The sequence below is a fragment of the Panthera onca genome, chromosome A2 (genome assembly GCF_046562875.1).
Source record: "Panthera onca isolate mPanOnc1 chromosome A2, mPanOnc1 haplotype 2, whole genome shotgun sequence".
NCBI lineage: Eukaryota > Metazoa > Chordata > Mammalia > Carnivora > Felidae > Panthera > Panthera onca.
The window spans coordinates 167,948,574-167,971,992 of NC_138340.1; the positions used below are offsets into that span (position 1 = coordinate 167,948,574).

Genomic DNA, 23,419 nt, shown 5'->3' on the forward strand with positions numbered 1-23,419 from the left:
ATCAGGTTCTAGAATTGCATGCGGTAGGTGGCACTTTCGTTTTCTTTCTGTAAGATTACATCTAACAGTTTTCATTAAAAAAAAAACAAAAACAAAAACCCGTGGTCTCCAGCGACCATGTCATAAAAACGCATCCCCGAATCACTTGGCGGTGAAGCCCCCAGTGTTGACAAGTGGCGTTAGGACCACCCCAGACACGGTCTCAGGAGGCCACTGGGGGAGGGGTGGGCATCCCGGTGGGTGAATTCAGAGCCTCCTGGAAGGTGGGGCCTTCCCTCGCCCCTCACTGCGCCCTGCCCGCCTCGCCCCTCACTGTGAGGGAACCCTCCCAGATGTTCTGGTCTTTAGTGCACATCGGGCCCTGCAAACATGGTGTGGAATTCTGGGAAGGGCCCCCGCCTGCTCTCGGCAACCTGCGTGCCCTCACGTCCGGAGCCGGAGCGAGGGAGGTGGCTCCCTCCTCCCCAAATAAAGACCATTCAAATGTGAAATCAAAAGTTTAATCTGACACCGTTAAATATATTTATATATCTCGCACTGGAGGATTTCTTTTGAAACATAAGAATTAGAAATTACAAGTAGGTATATGCTTCCTATATTCAGATAAATTGGTTTCTATTCATTATCGAGATTCCAGACAGGCAAACACATCACGGATCTACTGCAGTGCATGACAGGACGGGACCACTTACAGACACAACGGTGTTGGCGTCTTCCTCCCCAGCCAGAGGCCGCTCTCCCAGCGCGACCGTTTCTGGGATGCAGTGTCTATTGGGACGGGAAGGGCGGTGTGCACGAAGCAGGGCGTGGGGGGGCCCGGGGATGCGCCCACACCGAATCCTGGATGGAGCCCAACGGTGCGGAGCTGTCTGCGCCCCTTCCTGGATTCCATCGTTCCGAGTTCAGCGAGATGAACCCCGTTTCCGGGGACGGGCGGTGGCACACCTCACGGTCAAGTGCTATTCCGGCAAGCCCGGATCGCCTCTGGACGCCTGTGTGTGTCACACGAGGGTCCGACCTAGGCGACGGGGGGCTGACGACCGGGGGGCCTGCGGCCGGCACTGCCACTTTGCTCCCCGCTGCTACGAGCTCACGCAGATTAAAACGCCCGTCTCCCTGCAAGTCCTTCTAGGAACGGGTGCTCAGGTGCTCTCCGGATGCCGGCAGGGCCCAGGACATCCCCTGAGAGGGGGGAACAGGTGCCTGCTGGGGGGCTAGAGCGCTCCTCGGGGACCGGGAGCTTGGGACCTGCCAGACTGTTCCCAGATTCCGGCTGTCCCGGGGGAGAGTGCTCTTTAGCTGCACCTGCTGTTGCGACGTGTGAATCCGTATTTTGAAGTTAAAAGTGTGGCTCCCCAGGCGGGAAAGCGGTTGCCCCTGGAGGCCCCTGCCGGTCCCTGGGGGTGGGTGGTAGAGATGGGCCATGGACCTTGGAGTGGGGGGGGGGGCACGTCAAGCAGCCCGGGTGGGAACAGAACCGAGATGCGGTGACGATTTTCTTAGTATTTGCCCCAAAGCTGCTGAATGTTAGTAACTGTTGCTCGGACTCCCGAAGAAGCCAGTGGCTCCTCTAGGTGAGGAGCGTCTCAGAGACAAATGCCACGCGTGTCTGCCATGCCTGGTGCCCTGCCCGCGTCGTCTGGGCCCCCTCCCTGCAGAGCCGGCCGCCCTCCAGACTCACAGGTCACAAGCCAGCCCTCGGAGGCCGTGCGGAGTGCGAAGCCTGCTGCATCGTTAGGACGACGCTGTTCGCAATTAAGAATGTGAATGTGTGCTTCAAGGAAAAGGGTTTTCTTTCAGGAAAGTGAAACCGGATAAAGTGATCGCCCCCTGTAATCGCATGATTCCACCGATCTCTCCTTACTGTGATTTGGTTGAACGAAAATGTGCATTTTAACCGGTAAACTGCACCGACCAGGCAGTTGTGTCATTCCGGGTGCGGGCGCCTCCCGGCCCGGGGGCCCCCGGCCCCTCGGCTCACTGCGGGAGGGCCCTGAGGATGGCGTTGACCTCCTCCGCCACGGCCGTCAGCGCAAACTCGAACTGGCCCTGGAAGGACAAAAGCGGGGGAAGCCGTGAGTGGGGCCGCTCTCCTCTGGACTCCAGCCCTTAGCTCTGGTGTTATTCTGCAGAAAGGTCGCATATGTGCATAGAAAGGAGAGGTGTGCGGGATCCTGATGCCGGCTTCGGCTTCCCGGCCTCGATCGCCGCACGGTGCTTACGGAAGGTGCTGGCAGGGGGAGCCGAGGGAGGGCACACGGGAATTTCTATTTCTGCAAGCGTTCTGCAGCTCTGAAATAATTTCAGAATTTCAGATAAAAAAACCCCTAGGAAAACAAAGTGTGCTGTGATTGATAAGGTCTCTTCACGCTGATCATACGAGGGTCTCGTCACATTCCCGGGGGCCACAGAGGGACGGGGGCCGAGCGTGCATGGTGCTGGCACCCGGGTGGAGGTCCCCGGCTGGGGCAGGTGCCACTGGGGGGCGGGGGGCACGGCCGGGGCAGGTCGGGAGTCTTCACGAGGCTTCTGGTTCCGTGTAGGATAGGTTTGTGGTTCTGTAGGAGAATTAAGCTACATTTGCCTCAGTGCTTGGGGTTGACTTTGGCCACGAAGAACCAGCCAGGTGGCCCTGTTGAGGTATTTTAAGAAATCCCCAGCTCACAATGTGTTCAGCTTAGTCTTACAGCCGTGTGGCCTCTCGGTTCTCCCCGGAGCGCTTGGGATTTAGAGCCTCTCCCCCACCCAGGGCCTCTCCCCCACCCAGCTCAGACCTTGTGTCACGTTTGATTTCCACAGTAACATTCAGACAGAACAGGGGCTTGGGGACTTCTGGCACTCTCTGGGGGAAACAGCGGGACCCCAGGAGGCAGGGGAAACTCCCTGCAGTCCCGGAACCGTCACCCCAAGGCACAGGGCACACTCCTCTGGGCCTTGGGCCACCTCCATTTCACGAGTGCCGTTTACAACTAACTTCGAGTCCTCTTGGGTACAAAGAAGCAGTTTTGCAAGGGCATCTTTTACGGACTTTGGGTCTTTGGTGGAGGCTCGTAGCCTCTGAGAGTGAGGACGACCTTGGCAAAGAGGAGATTCTGTACTTCTCGACTTCAGTGCTCTCACGGAACAGGCGTGGGAGCTCCTGCTGCTGCTGGACACGGGTGTCTCTGAGTGTCAACGGAACGGACCGTCGTCTTCACCGCACTTCCAGGTCGGGAGCAGCCCTGTCTTTCTGCCTTTTGCTGCAGACGTGGCCTTTTCAGTAAGTATGCAAATCAGCCACGCCGAGGCTCTGGAGGACCCCGGCGCACCCGGGGGACATTTGACGACCACACAACAGAGCCGTGGTTCTGAGGGCCGGAAGCAGGGGAGTCTGGCAGAATGTTTAGTGAATCTAGAACATTCTCCTGCAAGGGTGCTGGGGTTTATCATTGACATCTTTTTATAAAAATGTGATGTTGTCCCCTTCCCCTGCATCTGGTGCATGGAGGGCTCCAAACACTGGAGATCTGCCTGCATCGTTTTCTGTTGAGGTTCGGGCGGTTGCTGGGACCCTGACCGACCCTCCTGGGAGGGGCCCCTGTCCCGCCTGGGACCTGCCTGGGAGACGTCCAGTCCCCTTCCCCTCTGCCCTCGCTCGGAAACAACCGCGGAAAGACGCCCGAGGGCTGGCCCACAGTACCTTTGTCTGGACCATGCCGGGTCTCTGGTCCCTCAAGTGCTCCAGGGTCGCGGCGATATCAATCTCCTTAGCGCCTGCAAGAAACAACGAACACAAATCGGGCTGAGTTCAGACACGAGATGAGCCGCGCTCTGCGGTCACTCTCCTGCATCAGGCCCTTCGGGCTCAGAGGCCAATTGAAAATGATTACACTCATTCCTCAGCAGGCCTGGCAGGCAGCTGCGATTTCGGTGCTCAGAGAAAAATAAGGCAAGGCGGTTTTCATTAGCATTGATTCAAGAAAGCCGGGCTAAAAAATTGCTGTCAGGAGCCCAGAAAGATACTTGCAACCGCCACATCACTATTAGAAACTAAAATGTGATTTTTTTGTGTGGCATTTTAAAGAATGTCTTAGAAAGAGAAAGTATATAAGCTTTAATTTCAATTGCATAGGGTCTTTTTTATTTCACGTAACGAAAGATTAGACTAATAAATCTCATCCATCTGAATATTGGCTTTTAAATGTGGAGCTCCCAGCGAGGGTTCCAAACGGTGAGAAAAGGCAGAGGCGGCCCTGGCTGTATTCACCGGCCGGACTTTCGCGGAGAGGCCCCTCCCCACAGACAGCATCTGTCTTGAGCCAGGTGATCCGGGCTTCACAGAAATAATACCATTGGAGTTTGAAATTTTGACCTTATTGTTGTTGTTGTTTTTTAATGTTTATTTATTTTTGAGAGAGAGAGAGAGCATGAGCAGGGGAGGGGCAGAGAGAGAGGGAGACACAGAATCTGAAACAGGCTCCAGGCTCTGAGCAGTCAGCACAGAGCCCGACGCGGGGCTCGAACTCATGAACCGAAAGATCATGACCTGAGCCGAAATCGGATGCTCAACTGACTGAGCCACCCAGGCACCTGACATTATTGTTAATTCAACATGTATTTTTGTTTTTCTACTTCTAGTAGATAGAGAGCAGTGCCGGCTCTCAGGCCCGCAAGCTTCTTACAGTTTAAGAAGCATTTTACACAAATGCAAACCGTGGGCAGGGGGAGCAGCCGTCACCTCCCAGGTGGCCTCGGACCCATGCGCCGAACCCCAAGCAGGTGCGATGTTGCCAGCAGCACCTCGTCACCAGGGCCCCCGCCGCGCAACAGCTCATGCCCGGTCGCACGGAGCAGGTGGCCACGACCGTCGGCAGCCAGATGGCATCAGGCGGATGGGCCGAGAGGCCCCGCGTCTCCAGGCCCTTCTCTGTCTGCACCCCCCAAGTGTGCACATCAGTCCCCTGAGGCACAGAGCCAGGAGAACGAGTTTGAAAGCTTCTAAGGTTGTTAGAACGTTTAAAGTCCTGTGGTTCTGTGGCTTACGGACAGCAGGTGTGATGGGCATCGAGGGAGAAAGATGGGCAGGGGAGGGGCTGGGAGGAAACACGTCCAAAGCAAACGTAGCTGCACAGAGGGGAGCAGCAGGAAGTACGGACAACCTGGCCGTATGTCCCCCAGACCAGGAGCCCGGGGGCTGGGGGCACCGCTCGGCCGGCACTGAGGCCGGCCATATCCATGACCCCAGTCTCCCCTTCCCTGTCCTTGAGCAGACACGACAGGAATGTTCACATCTCTCTCTCTCTCTCTCTCTCTCTCTGTCTCTGTTTTTAATGTTTATTTACTTTTGAGAGAGAAAGAGAGAGAGAGAGTGGGGAAGGGCAGAGAGCAAGGGAGACACAGAATCCGAAGCAGGCTTCAGGCTCCAAGCTGTCAGCACAGGACTCGACTCGGGACTCGAACCCATGAACCGTGAGATCATGACCTGAGCTGAAGTCTCAGGTCATGCTTATCGGACTGAGCCACCCAGGTGCCCCATCATCTCTAGGGCTGTAGGGACAGCGCTGGGCGCGTCGGGAGCTCCTAGTCAACGTGGCCGCCTTACGGGAACCAAGCTGCCAGGTAAGGACCGTCCTATTGGGACACTGTGAGCTCCCCCATGTCTTAAATCAGGGCCTTATAGGAAGGGGAAGAAATTCCCCTTCTGGACCAGCCAGACGTCCCCCAGGGAGCTTGGCAGTCGGGTCCACTGAGAAACCCACTCAAGGACAAGACAGGGGTCAAGTTCTGGGCGTGCTGGTCAGCTGGCCTTGAGGGTTATAGTTTTTGGAAGCCGACGAGGCCACAATAAACAGTCTTGGTTTAAAGGGAATCCGTGAGTCTGAGACCCTCGGAAACAAAGGAGGAGTCTGCCCTGCTACCGAAAGGGGGGAAGGAGGAGAGAGGAAGTTTTGGGGGGGGGGGGCCGGCCCCGGCCACGGCGTGTGGTGGCTCCCGGTCGCCGAGGCTCCAGGAGCCGCTGCCTCTCGTCGCCTCCCCACTGGAGCGCCCTGCCCTCAGGGCCCGCTCGCGAGTCACAGGGACAGCCGTGCACAGAAACTGGCTTCTTCAAGAAACAAGCTTGCCTCAGAAGGTTAAACCCGACGCGGAGGGCGAGTGAGGGGGAGACGAATGTGTCCCGCCCCATGCGTGGCACTTCCGTTCTCCGGCCGGGTGGGTCAGCACCAGCGCCCGGTGCTCAGGGCTGTGCCGGGATGGGTCCCACAGGTGCGGCCACGGCCCGGGCACTCGCTGCGTTCCCCTTCCCCAGTCCGGGGCTCCCTGCCGGTGTGGGTGGGGTCTCAGGCTGGCACAGAGCGCTGGGGGGGGGGGGGGTGCCCTGCGGGGCCCGGCCACGTCGTAATTCACAGGAGCCACGGCACTCCAGACGCGCGCGAATGGTGCTTCGCAGATCCCGGGCGCTCCCGGGAGAGAAGTACTTCTGCTCGGCGACATCCCGCGCTGGCCCCCAGGCTCGCGCAGGGCTCCTACCTTCTGCGACCGCTCGCCTCCTGACCACGGGTCCTGGATTTCAGAAGCATCCGGTGCGGGGGCAGATCCTTCCGAAATGAAATCCCAGGGCTTCGTGTAGGATCCAGACTTAGATAAAAAGTGTCTTTTTAGGGCACTTTCTTTTAGTCCTTCAGGCTGGTTGGAAAACCTCTTTCAACAGCTGTTTTATTCCGAGGCTGTATGGAGGCCGTCCCTGCCTGGAAGCCGCCGGCACGGGCTGGGGACACGCGACGTGGCCCGGTGCTGCCTCTGGTCGCACGTGCGGCCCTCCCTCCTGGGCGGCTGTCGCGAGCCTGCAGGATCCTTGGATGGATGTACGAATAAACTCTCTAGTTTTATTACATCGTGACGCCCTCTGGACCACTGTTCGTGAGAGAACGTGAGAGAACATGGCTGTCCCCGGAGGGGTTCGAGATGAGGAACCAGCCAGGGACTGGCTCAGGAGCCCACTTTTCCTGGAGCCAGAGTTGGACGGTGAGGAAATCAAACCGATACTTAAAAACGTCCAGAACGAAATTCAGGCGACTGATGGATTTATCACGTAAAGCCAGCCGGGTGATGCGGACGTCCCCTTGCTTGTTAGGATAAGACCATTAGTTATTGGCGACGTGAGCAAAGGCAGAAGTCTGCAGAACTCACGTCCGTGGTCTGTCCCGAGCAGTGGAGACACAAGGGGGACGCGGTGGGAGCAGCCGCCACACCCTGTCCAGTGGCTCCCACGTGCGGTGGGGCCTCGCGGTGCACGGAACACAGAATCTGCATTTATAAACAGATCCGTGAGGGTCAGAGGGTGGAGAAGGTGTGTGGGTCCTTCGCTACTTTACGAAAGGCTTTACTGAAGGCTAAGAGATTTATTTAAATCCTCCCAAATCAGGGAAGCTCCCTCTAGTGCATTGAAAAGGGGATCCTCTGTTTAAAAATTTCATTTTGCTGACAACATGTTACATTCTAGGGGAACAGACTATTGGGTGTGGTGCTCACGTCCAAAAGCCTATAATTAGTCAAAGAATCATAACCTACAAAAAGAATCGCACACCCAAGACAAGACACTGGTTTCCAGTGTTTTCTGTCTGAAAGCATCATGACCCCAACACCGGAGTGCTCCCTGAAGACCCCATTCAAGGCGGCTCTGCAGGTGCACCCCGCCCCCGCCCGCCCCGGGACCCAGGGCCATCTCCGCTCCCTGTCCGGACCGTCTTCCCCACGGCCCTGCATGGTCCACTGACTCCCCCAGGGCACCGTCCAGTAAATACTGATCTCTGCCAGTTTCCAGTTCACTCAGGGTCCACTGGTTTCCAAGTTTACATATCAGCTGAATCCATTTTTAAAAGTATTTAGAATTTTTTTAAATGTTTATTCATTTTTTGATAGAGACAGAGTGTGAGTGGGGGAGGGGCAGAGAGAGGGGGAGACACAGAATCCGAAGCAGCTCCGGGCTCCGAGCTGTCAGCACAGAGCCCGACGTGGGGCTTGAACCGTGAGGTCGTGAGATCATGACCTGAGCTGAAGTCGGACACTTTACCGACTGAGCCACCCAGGCGCCCTTCGGCTAACTCCATTTTTAAGACAGGAAATGTTTTCTAGCTCTAGATAAAAGGCATTAACCATTAAATATTTTATTGAAGTATGGAAACTGATTTTTGCAGGGAAGGAATCAATCTGAGGTTAAAGGAAACCAAGTTCGTGGCGGGGTGCTTCGCTCTCTCCTGGCGTTTGCTCCCTGCTCCAGGGGGTCGTGTGGCCCGCCCACTTGTGCCAGCGTCAGGTGCACACGCCTGGGCGGGCCGTGCTGTGTCCACACACAGCTTTCGGCCCCCTGCTACCTAGTGAGGCCGAATACACGTGAATCAGTTTTGCCACAGAGTTTTTACCCAGAAGGCTTGCAACCTGCCGGGGTCCAGTGTGTTTTCTTCCAGGTAAAAGAGACAATGTGTGTCACGTGTGCAAGGGGGAAAAACTGTTACTTTGCACGAGGAAGTGGTCTTGCTTCCGCTCCAGGGGGATCTGAGCAAAGGAGCCAAGTGGTGAGATGCTGCCCTGGGAGAGCAGAGCTCCTGGTGAGGCGGGGTGGGGGGCCGGGGTGTGGGTGGCAGGTGAGGAGGGGTGGGGGGGGTGACATAGGGTTGGGGGGTGAGGCGGGGGTGGGGTGGGGGTTGGGGGTGAGGCGGAGATGGGCCGGGGTGGGGGGTGGGGGTGAGGGGTCCGGGGTGTGGGTGGCAGGCAAGGAGGGGTGGGGCGTGAGGTGGGGTGATGTAGGGATGGGGGTGGTGAGGCGGTGGGGGAGGCGGTGAAAATCAGGGAGGATTTCTGCTGACCTTGGAGGGGAATTGCCAGATCAAAGGAGACGAATCTGCATCCTATTCACTTGAGAGAATCAAGTATGCCAGAACCCACCCCCAAAATATTTTTCATGTTTTTTATTTCTATTTAGTTTTGTGTTTGAGAAAGAGAGAGAGAGCAGCGAGCACAAGCGGGGTAGGGGCAGAGAGAGAGGGAGACACAGAATCTGAAGCAGGCTCCAGGCTCCGAGCTGTCAGCACAGAGCCCCATGCGGGGCTTGAACCCACAAACTGAGAGATTATGACCTGAGCTGAAGTCAGACGCCCAACCAACTGAGCCACCCAGGCACCCCTTTCTCGTGTTTTTTAAAAAGCAAATTCCGAGTCATTTTTCAGGAGAAACTGAGATCCTTCCACATTTTTATAAAATCTGTAAGTCAGACAGAACCAGGGCTCGGCCAGCGTGCAAGGTCACTGCAAGGCCACCACCCTTTGTACTGCCGGAGGTCGTGGGGCTCCCAGTGGGGCCCGTGGGCCGGGCACCCGGGTGGAGGTGAGTGTGCTGGTCGTTAGGCGTGAACAGGGATGGGTGGGGGGACGGCCCAGCGCCCCGGGGACCCCGGAGACCCTGCCCTGCCAGGTCCCGCTGCCTCTCCCACCCGCCCCAGGAGCAGGTACCGTGGGCTCAGGGCAGGAAGGAGATGCAGAGGCAGCGAGGGATGCGGGAGCCCCCTGGACGAGGTCCCACGCAGCCCAGAGAAAGGCCCGTGTGGTGACTGCGTGGGGGTGGGTCCTCGGACGGCAGCGGGGCCCCCACCCCCGCCCCGCCGAGGCACCAGAATCGCCGTGGGCTCGTGTTCCTGAGTCCGCGGCTCCAAGCGGGTCCTCCTGACCCGTGAGGTTGGGACACAGAGGCCAGCCAGGCCGCCCCGAACGGAGGAACGAGTCCTTTAGGGCGACTGGCCCTCCGCGGCTCACAAGTGGGCCTGGCAGCCGCCGCTCGGCCCTCAGGGCGATTTCTGCTCAGAGAGTCGGCCACGCGGCAGGCCCTGCCCTGGAGCCCGAGGCCTGGCTGGGCTCCCGCTGACGGCGAAGCATCGGGACCCTCTTCCGTGGACTCCCCTGGGCCTCATGGAAAGGGGACCGCGAGGGGTCTGTTCCACCGGCAACACTAGCACAGCGTGTTCTGTCCGACTCAGTCCGGGTGACCGTGGGACTCTGAGAGTGACAGAGGCCCAGCCCCTGCACCGCTGCCCCGGCCAGACGGCACCCGCTCCTGCCAAAGGCCTGACACCACATGTTCTCCCCTTGGATTAGCCTGGCCTATGGTGTGCGCGGATGGGGTCGCAGCCCCGAGACCTGTCTGGGAAGGGGGCCCCCAGGACGGGGCCCCCACCTGTCTGGGCTGCAGCTCTGTGCACGGCCTCCGACCCTGTGCGACCCCATGTGCCCGGTGCCGGCTGGGGCACGAGTGCGCCGGACGGCAGGGAGCCGATGAGGGGGGAACACGCACACGCCGCCCGATGGAGGCGACTTGTCCAACCGCAGTGCAGCCCACGCGAGGCCCCCGCCACCCCGTTCCAGACGCGTCTTTCAGCCTGAGATTGTCACGAAGCTGGAGATGAGGCGTTTGCACCGTGAAGTCACGCTGAGGCCACGCTGTCGGTGAAATTCATTTTCTGCCAGCTCTTCACGTTTTCATGCTTCAAACATAAGACAAACACGTTCCCCTCGACACACGCCATTCTCTGTGGCCTTGTCTGTGGCCACGTGCATGCCCACGGCGAGGGTGGGCTCAGCCCTCCCGCACACCTCCTCCCCTCTCCTCCAGCCGATCCTGTCACTTCCTAGTCAGTGACCCTGCCCTTCCAGGCCCTGAACAGACCCTTCCCCGGCTCCCCCGCTCCCCAGGCCCGGGGACCACAACCACCACCCTGTCTCCGCAGGCCTGACTCGGAGGGTCCTGCTGCCCTCTGTCGTCTCAGCCTCCTGGGCTCTGCCATTTGCAGAAAGACCAGGGATCTGTGTCGACCCGGCCAGCCGGAGGGGTTCTGGAAGTCGCCAAACCTCTGAAATCTGCTTCCTCAATTTACAACAAGGTGTCAGAACGTACGGGCCTCAGGTCCCCTTCTGTTCCGGGGGCCACAGTCCGTAGATCTGGTCAAGGCTCTGCCCGGGGGGGCGGGGCGGGGGAGGGAGGCACAACCCCTAAGCTGCATCCCAGGCGAGGGTCCTCGTGGCTCTCGCCACCCCTACGAGCTGAACACGCCATCTGTCTCTCTCCACGGAGGATGAACTCGGGGACGGTGACCTGGTTTTCCTGCCTTGTTCACCGTGCATTCCAGACAATGTGCCTGGCAGGGTGTTCAGTAAATACCAGGTTGAAATGAGGCTTCCATGGCTCTGCCACAAGAGGGACACTGTGGCCTGGTGGCAGTGACCGTGAGGCATCCAGCACCCGTAACAGAAAGGGGCCGGGGAGCTGTGGTGCAGTAGCAGGGGGCAGCCCGAGCCTCGCGGTCACAGAGGCCGCTCAGCCCCGAGAAGGGCAGCGGCGAGACGGGAGAGCTCAGCAGGGCCTCCGAGGTCCCGCTGCTTGAGATGCCACGCGGGCGCCTCGTGGAGAACAGACGGAGGCAGAAGCGAGCGGGGCCGGGAGAGACAGGGCGGGAGGCACCTGGGGATGCCCACCAGTGCCGTTCCCCAGAGCCGCGTGGTGTGGCGGGACTCCCCGTGATGACGGAGGTGCTCTGTGTCGTCCGCCACGGCAGCCACGAGTCGCGTGTGGCGTTGGGCACGTGATGTGTGGCCAGCATGACAGAGGCACTGATTTTCAAATTTTAATTCACTAAGTAGGCACATGTGGTTAGTGGAGGGCTGCTGGGTTTAAAAAAGTTCAAGGAGCCATAGGATATTATCTAAAAAAGGTATTTTGATAGTCGACAGCACTATCACGTAGTTGAAAGTTGCCAGAAGAGTCGACCTTAAATGTTCTCACCACAGAAAGAATCATAACCACGAGGGGCGATGGAAGTGCTAACTAACCTTACCTTGGTAATCGTTTTGTAACAAATACATTTATCAATTCACCACGTTGTATACCAGAAACTTACACAACGTTTGATTGCAACTATATCTCAGTAAGGTTGGGAAAAACTTTTAACGGCATTTTGATATTGTTACTGGTGACAGATACAGAGTCCTGATGTACAGGCACTCGTGCGGGCGGTATTATTCAACCAGTCTGGCTGAGCTTTGTGATCTGTCGTGTCTCTTGGTCTCCAAACCTAGTACCCCGTCTACTACTCTGAGCTGCTGTTAAAAGTTAGCATGTCTGGAGGCGCCTGAGTGGCTCAGTTAAGTGTCTGACTCTTGATTTTGGCTCAGGTCGTGATCTCACAGTCCGTGAGTTCGAGCCCCACATCGGGCCCTGTGCTGACATCTCAGAGCCTGGAGCCTGCTTGGGATTCTCTGTCTCTCTCTCTCTCTCTCTCTCTCTGCCCCTCCACTGCTTGCACTGTCTGTGTCTGTCTCTCAAAAGAAATAAATAAACTTAGAAAAAGTTAACGTAGGGGAAAACCTTTTTTTTTTTTTTTAAATTTTTTTTTTCAACGTTCTTTATTTATTTTTGGGACAGAGAGAGAGACAGAGCATGAACGGGGGAGGGGCAGAGAGAGAGGGAGACACAGACTCGGAAACAGGCTCCAGGCTCCGAGCCATCGGCCCAGAGCCCGACGCGGGGCTCGAACTCACGGTCCGCGAGATCGTGACCTGGCTGAAGTCGGACGCTTAACCGACTGCGCCACCCAGGCGCCCCGAAGTAACGGCCATTGTAACGGGTGTATTCCTCATAACAGACAACCCATGGCAGACTTTACAAAAGGGGCGGGTCTGTTTGCTGGCAGGGAAGAGGCAACCATAGGGCATCCTTATCCAGGACACGGGCTGTCAGACGAGCCTGGGTTCACGCCCCGGCTAGGTCACGTGGCGGCTGCGTGACCTCGGGTGGGGGAAGCCCAAATGTCTTTACCTGACGAATGGTAACGAAAGCGTTAAGTCCGCAGGGCCGTTGTGGGATAAGCACTTTCAGTGTCAATACGTAAGAAACAGAGTTGGGGACAGATCTTCTAAAAAACACTCTGTGTGTTTCCCACGCGGATTACGTATCGCTTTCGGGAGAACGTAGCTGTCACCGGCCGGATGAACGCAAAGGGTGTGTGCTCACACACGAGGCCCAGAGGGACACACGGCAAAGAGGTAAAAGAGTCGTCCACACCCGCAGAGTGTGCCGCACTCGGGCCTCCCCGCACACACGCGGGCGCGGCGGGCGGGAGGGCGGTGGTGTTCACTCAGGGCCGTGCGGCGGGGCGGTCGGGGGGTGGGGTCGGTCACGGCCCCGCACGAGTGACACAGCCGGCCGCTGCCACCTCACGGTGACCCGGCCGTGGGGAGGCACCGTCCGCCTGGCGCTTACAATGCCTCTAAAAGATCGCAAGAAAAAAACCCAAACGTGGCCGAGACGTCACCGACGCGCGGAGAAGGCACAGCTTCGGAAAACGTCTCGGCTGCACGCGAGCCGGGGTCTCCCGAGCGGGAGGAGCGCGCTCCCTGGGCTATGCTGATGCGGGACGGACGGACGGACGGACGGACGGAGCCGGCGCGGCAGGGACGCAGGGACGCGAGGAAGGTGTTTACGGGTCGGGCGGGGGGCCGGGGGCCGCTCGCTTTGATTCCAAACGGCATTGTCGTCCGCCTGCTAACAAACCAGACGGCGGAGAAAGCAGGTGAATCGCGCCTTGCTCATTCTCCAAGGCCCCTGAAGAGGACGAGGGCCTTAATCCCCGAGGGCCCCGTGTGAACGCGCGGGGCTCCGCTCCGGGCCGCACGCGCTCCCGGGCCCTGCCGTCCGGATCCAGGGGCTCCGGTGTCAGCGTGGCGCACTCGGCAAGGCTTGGGAAAGGCGTCCTTTGGTCCCCATGCGATTCATTCCTTGGAAGAAAAGGAAATGGGAAGAAAGGTTTCGTGTCCGGGCTTTGGGCCTTTGATCATTTGACGAGCGAGGTCTGTGGCGCGGCCTCCGGCTCTCAGGCCAGACAAAGGCAGCCCGGGCGCGACAGGCCGGGCCAGCTTGTCCCAGAACAAAACCGGGGGCGGGGGCGCAGTGTGGCGGCCTGGGAAAGACCCACTTGGCCGGCGAGGGGCCGTCCTGCCCTTTGATCTCTCCTGAGACCGCGGCCCAGGCCCCAGGTCAGGGGATTTCACACCGCACGCCCCCTCCCCGGGCAGAGGGGAGCAGGTCAAGAACAGAACGGGGGGGGGGGGGGGGGCGGTGACCGATGGGCCAGAGCCTGGGGCGGCCCTCTCTGGCCGGTTCCCCATGGCTGGGCTCCATTGTTGACGGCCGCCCACACTTGACGTGGGATTTGACGTTACATGGCACAGCAGAGCGGGTCGATGCGGACTGGGGCTCGGACAATGCCGGCACCCCGCCCCCGGCCGGCTCCTCAGGCGGGAACATTCTCGTCCACAGCTGCCTCTTGCGAAGCAGCGACTGCACCTCGCAGCATCTGGCTGTGCCGCACCCCCTCGCGGGACACCCCCGGTGACCCCCCAGCACTGGGAAAGCGTGGCGTCCGCCCCGCGCCTGTGGGCGAGCCGGGCTCCACCCTGGCGCGAACCCACACGGGAGGCATCTCGAACACGAACGCCGGTCGGGCTCCTTCAGGAGGAATTCTGATTTAACACGAGGCAGACATTACGTGTGCAGCAGGCCGAGAAGGGAGGGCAGGTACCAGGGAGGAAACAGAAATTCTGCTAGAGCTCCGAGCTCCCGATAGTTGCAAGTTTGCAAACGAAAGGATGTGTTTGATAAGACACAGTAGCATTAGCGGACAGGAAACTTTTAAGTAAAAAGATTAGGATCACGTTACGCTCTAAAACCAAAATACGTCTTCACCAGTGTCAGATCTTTCGTCTTTTTGCGTCAGTCTCTTTGTTTGCGCGTGGCCAGCACTCAGCTAATTTCGGGCGCTTAAAATAATATTTGGCGGCACAAAGCCGATCTCGTTCTCCCTCCGGCGTCCGGCCAGGAAGCCGTGGACGTCCAGCAGGGTGTGGGGTGTGCAGCCGGGTTCAGTCCTGGTCCTCCGGGAGCAGGTTGTACCAGCAGAGATGCCTCACGCGCTAGTCTCTACGTGTGAAACAGCGGCCTGCGGGCTCATCCACGCACCCGTATCCTTGGTCTTGGCTCCGTTTCTCTTCTTTTTAACCACAAGAAAGTGGAGTAAGGAAAATGCTTATTTTAGAGTTGCCAGCATCGGCATGAAAATGTACTGAAATTGTTTTCTTTTTTTAAATTATTAAAAAGTTTTTTGGATGTTTGTTCATTTTTGGGAGAGAGACAGGGTGTGAGCAGGGGAGGGGCGAGAGGGAGACACAGGATCCGAAGCGGGCTCCAGGCTCCGAGCCGTCAGCTCGGAGCCCAACGCGGGGGCTCGAACTCACGAACCGCGAGATCATGACCTGAGCTGAAGTCGGACACTTAACAGACTGAGCCCCCCAGGCGCCACGGAACCTCATTTCTATAATCTGCTCCTGCTTCTGGGCAAAGGATGTTCTGGAAGGCGGGGCCTGTCTGCGAGGACACACGTGCGAGTGTGTGTGTAGATGGAGGGACTGTTTGGTTCACGGGTGAGAGAGACGGGAGGTGTCCCCACCTCCTTCCGGGGCCCGTGGGTCGTGCACGGGCACCGCAGGGAAAGCGGTGTTTTCTCAGAGCAGCTTGGGCAATGCAGCAGGATCCTGGGTTGCCATGGCGACTTGCGAGTGACTGTCCAAGAGGTGGGTCCGACACGGGGGTTTCCCCGAACGTGACTGTGGAGCTCGCTCCCTGGTCCCTAAGGAGACCCCTCATGGGCTTCTTCCCGAGACTACGTTGTGGGTGCTGCAGACCAGCTCAGCGCCCACACGTCCATGGGAGCGAAGGGGCCGGGGCTTACGTCCTGCTCCCGTGGTCCGCCCAGTCCTGAGCAGGAGTGGGGGGCCGCTCTCCCCGTGGCCCCTGCTCTCGGGCACTGTTGGTGCCCCTGTGCCTTCTCGCCGTGGGGCGCTCAGGGTGCAAGTCCCGGTGCCACATTTGGGAGGAAAAGACCAGGAGGAGAGGCCGCGTAGGTGCAGGTATGTCGGACAGGGGGTGTTCTGGGTTTTATCTGACATAAGGCGGGGTCGGGCGACCGCAGTCACCCCCAGAGCGTAGCGGAGTCTGGAATGACCGACGCTGTATTCTGCAGGTACGGTTTATGCCAACACTTCAAGGATACTACGAACTGCATTTAAAGCTCCAAGCGGCGTCTTCGCCTCGATCGCGCTCATCATAGCACGTTCGGCAGGCACTTACCCGGCACCCGCCGTGCGCCCAGCCCCGCGCCCGACACCGGCAGCGAGGGAAGAGCCACAGAAACACCGTGCGTGCTGCAGACAGCTTTCACGTGATCCGGGGAAGGGACAACGAGCGGCTGATTTCCTCCGAGGCCGCCGAGAGCATTACCCTGAGGTTGCCACGGCAACGCTGGCCCCGCTCGGCCCCAACAAAGCAGCCCGCTCGCTCGGAGCCTCACCTTTGGCCATCTTGTTGAGAACCATGTCGATCAGGACGTAGGTGCCGCTCCTGCCCGCGCCGTCGCTGCCAACGGAAGGGGAGAGGTGAGAACGCGGCCGGGGCCACGTGAACCCCGTGCCCACCAAAGCCAGCGGACGGCCGATTGCCCTCTGCGTTTAAGGGGAGTCGTGTGGGGAGAGGGAGGCTGTGAATTTGAGAGAAAGCGGAAGAAAGCGGGGTGAGGAGGCATCGCTGGGTGGAAGAGGGGAGGGGGGGAGGGGCAGGGGAGGAGGGAGGGAGGAGGAGGGGGGAGGAAGGGATGGGGGGAGGGGAGAAAGGATAAGGAGGAAAGAGTAGGAGAGGAGGGAGGAGGAGGAGGGAGGGGGAAGGGAGGAGGGAAAGGAGGGGGAGTGAGGGAAGGGGGAGGAGGAGGAGGAGGAGGAGGAGGAGGAAAAAGGGTGGGAGCCCCCCACCCTCGCAGCAGGGATTAGCTATGGTGCCTGCGTGGATTTGCTCCCGTCTTCCTCTTTCCTCCCAGAGCCGAGGGGCCACGGCCGCCCTGACACCGACAGGCGCCTTCCAAGCCGTCCACCCGCCGCCCGGGACACCCGTGCCTCCGGGTCGTTCCCTTCCGCTCTCTGACGGACCCACGGCACAGCCCCCACTGGTCCCGCACAGACCCGCGTGGAAGCACGTGGACCCGTGCAGTTACCAGGCACCCGACGCAGACACACACGGTTACACGCGCGTGGTTACACAGCACACACACTGACACACGGTCAGACACCCACACGGAGGCGTGCACACTTGTCGGCCGATCGGACCGTCTTGGCGTCTGATCTTTGGAGACGTATTTCCATTTTGGCCCAGCAGAAAGGAACATTCTACGCAACAGAGCACGGCTCTTCGCCAGACCCGGGTGGATGCGAAGCCCAGGGCGCGAGGGCACCCTCACACGGGCGTCTGAGTGCCTCTACTTACCAGGGTGAGTGCAGCCCGTCTGGGTTTTGCCCACAGGCCAGACTCACGTAACCAACTGGGGGCGGCCGTCCCTCCGGTAATGACAGAGTCTGTCCCTGCTCCTAACGGGCCCCAAGCATTTCTCAGCGGCTTGGCTCCACACCTCGTGAACTGGTGGCTAAGACAAGGCCACGGACCACAGACACCGCCTCGAGGTTTGTGTGAGAGCCACGAGGGCTGAAGAAAAACTAGGGCGGCGGGGCCCAGGCCGCCGGAGACCGGGTGCGGGACGCCCGGCGGCTCGCGGGGAAGAGCGGGCCACGTGCGGCTCACTCGGGTGTCAGCGCAAGAAACACACGGCAGCGTTTAGCTCGAGGGCCTAGAAGATTAAGTGTGTATCTCTGGTTCCCTTCAGAAGCGCCAGTGAGATGTACTTATCACGCAGATAGAGAGTCCCGCTTGCACCCCTCGCGGTGGCTGCCTTCTGAGGTGGCGAGCGCGCGTAATCCACGTGAGAACTTGTACTTGCCTGCAGTGAACAATTATTGGACAAGAACGGCCCCTGTAGCACTTGTTTACTTTTCTGAAACAAAAAGAGACAGAAATTACGGTTACGCACCACGACTCCTGTCTCCCGCCTCGCAGAGTAACTCCCAAGCCAGAGTCACGGGCCCCATCTTTGGCACCGTTTACGACAGCCTGTGTCACGGAGTCAAAACCACACACGCGTTTTCAAAGATTTATTTTCCTTGTCGGTGTTAAGTTATGAAACAGAGCTTTAAAAACAACTCTTAGGTTTTCACCATCTTCCCTGCCCTGGACAGGCCAGACCCCGAGGGCTCGGTCTTTGGCCTGCCCCGCCCCCACCCCGCCCCCACGTCTGTGGCTCCGCTCAGCCTGGCTTTTTGTGGTGACGTGGGTATCTAGACTCTGCTACAACTGCCGAGTTCTGCAATTTATTGCTCCAAGTTTCTTACGTCCTAGATGTCCTATCGGAATGTAGAATGAGTATTGTCTCAAAAGAGCAGCTTAAGGTCCCTTCTGGTCCGTCCGGTGGGTCCGGGCTTCTTCCTTCCACAGAAACCTGAGCTTACATCAGAGACAAGTCCTTCCTTTGTACACATTTGAACATGTTGACAAACAGCTTTGCTGTGCAGATTCTAGACCAGGATTTATGAAAATTAACAAGGAGCTGAGATTATCTCGTGACCGAGCCCCTACATCGAAACAGAGGGCTGATTTAAAATTCACTGAGTGGGGCGCCTGGGTGGCGCAGTCGGTTAAGCGTCCGACTTCAGCCAGGTCACGATCTCGCGGTCTGTGAGTTCGAGCCCCGCGTCGGGCTCTGGGCTGATGGCTCGGAGCCTGGAGCCTGTTTCCGACTCTGTGTCTCCCTCTCTCTCTGCCCCTCCCCTGTTCATGCTCTGTCTCTCTCTGTCCCAAAAATAAATAAAAAAAAAAAAACGTTGAAAAAAAAAAAAAAATTTAAAAACTAGTTTAAAAAAAAAAAAAATAAATAAATAAAATTCACTGAGTAAGCTCCAAACGTGTTGGAAGTCAGTGAAACCACTAAACTTGCCTACAAAGTACATGAAAATTCTCAGTAAAATAGTTCTGAATAGAGAAAAGTAAATGAGCCAAACGCGTGAGGGGGCTGTGCTCGAAATTGCCCTGTGTGAATTTCTACAATGTATGACACGGGGCAAAATTAAAAAAAGAGAGAGAAAAGAAAACCGGGGCAAAAAAAGGATCTTTTCCCTCGCACCGGAAACAGGAAAATGCCACATTTCTCTGCGGAGGCTGGCCTGCCCGGCACAGAGACGGTCGGTGGGAAGTGTGTGTTCTCTCAGCGGGTGGCCTGGCTTCAAACCCCTGGACGCGGAGACGGAGGGGCCGCTGGGGGCAGGCGGCCGGCCCCGGGCGCCCGGCGGTACTCTCCCGCGTGCCCCAGGCACAAAGCTGGTCCTTTCCATCTCCTCTCCGAGTGAACGGAGTGAGGCCCACACGCCCGGCCGAACAGCACGAGGGGAGCCCAGGCGTGAGGTGATGTGCCCTACGACGGGGCCACCCCCACGCCCCTCGGGCCGCCTCCTGCAGCATTTAAAGCTGGCAGGCCACCGAAAGTCTTAAAAATGAGAAGACCCACCAACACGGGCGAAACAGGCTGCTCAGTGGCCACCTCTGCTGGAGCTTCGGCTCACTTTCGAGGCGCACGCTGACGCTGGGGTGGAGCGGGACGGTGAAGGAAGCACACGTGAGCTCAGCGAGATCGAGCAAGCGTGCCACGGTGCCCTCAGAGTTCGTGGGCCTTTGAGAATAAAACAGATTGAAAAACAGACCCACTACTTTCTCCTACTAAAACTTCCCGTTCTCGGGGCGCCCGCCTGGCTCAGGCGGCAGAGCGAGAGGCTCCTGGTCTTGGGTGGTCAGTTCCGGCCAAGACTGTAAGTGTCTTAAAAACTCGAGGTGGTCGAGACGAACACCCAGGATCACGTTCATTAAAGTGGTAATTTAAAACCGGAAGTGGAGGTGGTCTGCATCTTAAAACTCCCATCCTTGACTTGGGTCGTAAGGTCAACAGAGCTTTAGGTTAGACAAAGTACATGCCAGACCCCAGGATGTGCCTCAAATGTGAGCAACGTGAGGTCTGCCAGCTCATCTGAGGCTGTGTGTGTGCACGTGCCCTGCGTGTGCATGAGTGTATGCACTGTGTGTGTGTGTGTGCACCTGCCCTGCATGCATGCGTGTCTGCATGTGCCCTGCGCGTGCATGTGTGTGTACGCATCATGTGAGCATGTGTGTGCACCCACCCTGCGTGCATGTGTGTGCACGTACTGCGCGCGAGCGCCTTGCACGTACATGTGTGTACGCACTATGTATGTGCATGTGCCCTGTGTGTGCGTGTGCACCTGCCCTGTGTGTGGGGCGAGACCTTCATGTGTATGTGTGTGTACACACTGTCTGTTCATGTGTGTGAGCTCTGCATGTGCATATGTGTGTACATACTGTGTGTGTGTGTGTGTGTGTGGGCACACGCCCCGCATGTGCATGTGTGTGTATACACTGTGTGCGTGTGTGCACGTGTGCCTTGCATGTGCATGTGTGTGTATGCATTGTGCACATGCGTCCTGCGTGTGTATGTGTGTACGCTCTGTGCATGTGTGTATGTGCCCTGTGTGTGCATGTGTGTGCCCTGCGTGTGCATGTGCGTGTATGCTCTGTGCACGTGTGTGTGCATGTGTGTACGCACTGTGCATGCGTGTGCCCTGCGTGTGCATGTGTGTGCATGCACTGTGCGTGAGCATGTGTGTGTGTACACACTGTGTGCATGTGTGTGCCCTGCGTGTGCATGTGTGTACATACTGTGTGTGCGTGTGCATGTGTGTGTATGCACTGTGTGTGAGCATGTGTGTGTGTGCACAGTGTGTGCATGTGTGTGCCCTGCATGTGCAAGTGTGTACATACTGTGTGTGCATGTGCTCTGCGTATGCACTGTGTGCATGTGTGTGTATGCACTGTGTGCACATGCGCCCTGCGTGTGCAAGTGTGTGTATGCTCTGTGAGTGTGTGTGTGTATGCACTGTGTGCATGTGTGTGTGTGCCCTGTGTGTGCATGTGTGCACAGTGTGTACTCTGTGTGTGTGTGTATGTGTGTACATGTGTAGAATGTAGCAAACTCAGAGTCAGATTAGATCTAGGACGGCTTTATTTTTGTAGGCCTTTTACTAGAAATCTCTCGGTCGCTGAATCTTTTTAGATGTGAACCTCCAACATTCTGGTACACTTCGTACTTGGCTGTCCAGTCTGTGCTTGTACAGACTAACCCAACATCTGCACGTTCACACCCTCGTCAGTCACAGGTTTTGGTCATTTTTTCTGAGGGGGCCAAGTACAAAAATAGTACATTAAAGAAAGAAAGAAACGGTAAGCGTACTGGTTTCAGAAAACCATCACCGGAAAGAATGGCGGGACTGCAGTGTCCCATTCGCAGCTGGTCAGCCTCGCTTTCGGCAGAGCGCCGTAAGCACGGCCCCCTCGGCAAAGAAAAGTTGCTAAAAAGGAATTCCCGGCACCTACGACGGCAGCTTGCTTCCGAATTCCCGCAGTCCCCGTTCTGACTTCACAGAGTATTTAAAACATTTCTCTCTCCAGCGCGCTGTGACCGGCCGCCTGGTGTGGCCCACGAAGGTTTCGCTGTCATTTCAGTCTCCCTGTTTAGCCCCGCCCCCTGCCAAACCTATCCACAAAGGGCCACGAGCCATCGAGGAGACGCGCGGAGTGCAAACAATGCGCCGGCGTGGCTGAGAACTTCATTGACAAAGAGTCACGTGCTTGTACCGTCACAACGTAAAACATCGCAAATAGAAGGGCAGGAGCATCACATCGCCAACAAAAGCGTTCACCTGGTTGACCCAAGATACAGATGCAGATTATTCATGAAGGTGGGCAACACACAGCTGTCCTGTGTCACTCGATTAGAACAAATCATCAGCAAGCCAACGGTTGCAAACATGGAGAAAAACGGAGGTTAGATATATTTCAACAGGAGCAGTCGCTGAGAAAGAACGATTAGTAATACAAACCGACCCACGGGTCGCTGGGTGACAAGGAGCCGCATGCAACCCACAGCGAGCAAAGGTCAGAGGTCGTGAGAGGCTCAGGAAGGGGGCCCCCCACACTGCCCAGCAGCAGAGTCACAGCCTCCAATGATCACTTTTGTGACTATGCAACTGGGCTCATATTACTAGCTGCAACATCACAAAAATGACACTGGCCACCGCTCATTAGCTGGCAAAGTAAGGGTCTGAGTGCCGCTGCACACAGCAAGAAGTGAGAGAGGCAGAGAGAGAGACAGACAGAGAGAGAGAGAGATAATTTTTAAAAGCAAAGCCCTCACACGCGATGCTAACGATCTCAGCTCTGGCAGCTTCTCTTTAAAGTGTAAATGCGCTCCCTCTGGGCTCCAGAAGGAAGTAATTACACATCCCAGTGCCTACTGCACACGCTGGCCAGAGCTAGGGAAGGCTGGGCGAATGTGCGGGGCGGGGCGGGAGGAGACCTGTGCGTAAGGTGACCAGTGTCTTCAGAAGCCGTCGCCCCTGGCCGATGGCTGAACTTTGGGTGGCTCTTTTACCCAGAAAACCGCAAAGCGGCAGTCCGTGCCTGAGCGCGGCCCTCCCGAGACCGTGGCCGCTCACGCCCTTTGTCTGGTTGGTCCGCGACAGGCGGGCTGGTGCCCCATGAGGCAAGCCCGCGAAGCTTGATGTTTGAGCAGACTCGCAAATTTCAAGTTAACAGAAACTTTCCGGAGCCGTATCTCCTAAGCCTCTGGGGGAAAGGGAACTTGGGGACTCAGTGTCTCTTCATGACAGGTGATAAGCACAGAGGTCGCTTGTGTATCGGTCAGTCCCACGTATGGATACGGACGCGGACGTGCGCCCATATGCATGTATGTACAAACGCACCGCGTGAGCATAAAGACGGGGGTCAAGATGAACGGCTATCTTTGTAGCCACATCCATTTTGCCAGTAACGCCTCTCGTTTGGAGACTCTATCTCAGGAAATGTGCCCTAGGTAAGATTTTTAGGTAGCACGTCTTCAGAAATAAATTTGTACTACGACAACGGATGAAATAGCCAGGAAACTGGGATGGGCTGGGAAGGAGCTGTGTGGAACCAGGGCTTGCGGCTGTGTTCAGGACTGGGTGCGGGGTGCGCGCTCTGCCTCGCTGGGCAAGGTGACGGACGGAGCAGGGACGGGTCCCCGCGCGTGCACCGTGGCCGTGACGCCTAGGGTGTGTCTCTCCTCGAGGTTTCACGTGCTCTTTGATCCAAAGAACCGTTCAAATAAAAATCTGTTTTGCTTTTCAAAGGCAAAAGAAATAGCATCATAATAACCTTGAGAATGTCTCACACAGAAATTCAAGAAACGCAGAGATGAGCCTGAAACCCCGGTCTCTCGAGTGACACAGTGTGCATTCAAGGACGAATACCGTTCAGACACAAACCGCTTCGCGACTGTGTACGAGGCTGGGTCAAGGCACATCTTGTTTCC

At 57.6% G+C, this 23,419-nt stretch overlaps 1 protein-coding gene across 4 annotated transcripts in view; it reads right to left on the reverse strand.

Annotated features, from left to right (window-relative positions):
• Nucleotides 1-486: 486 nt before the first annotated feature.
• Nucleotides 487-23,419, reverse strand: part of PTPRN2 (protein tyrosine phosphatase receptor type N2) — an 812,735-nt gene continuing 789,802 nt past the window's right edge. For all 4 annotated transcript variants that reach the window (XM_078436952.2, XM_078436943.2, XM_078436944.2 and 1 more), the window contains 4 exons: nucleotides 17,894-17,947; nucleotides 16,424-16,488; nucleotides 3,680-3,753; nucleotides 487-2,049 (listed from right to left, as the gene is read on the reverse strand). In XM_078436952.2, the coding sequence (XP_078293078.2) occupies nucleotides 1,978-2,049; nucleotides 3,680-3,753; nucleotides 16,424-16,488; nucleotides 17,894-17,947 (265 nt within the window). In that variant the 3' untranslated portion in view covers nucleotides 487-1,977. The remainder of the gene's footprint in view (nucleotides 2,050-3,679; nucleotides 3,754-16,423; nucleotides 16,489-17,893; nucleotides 17,948-23,419) is intronic.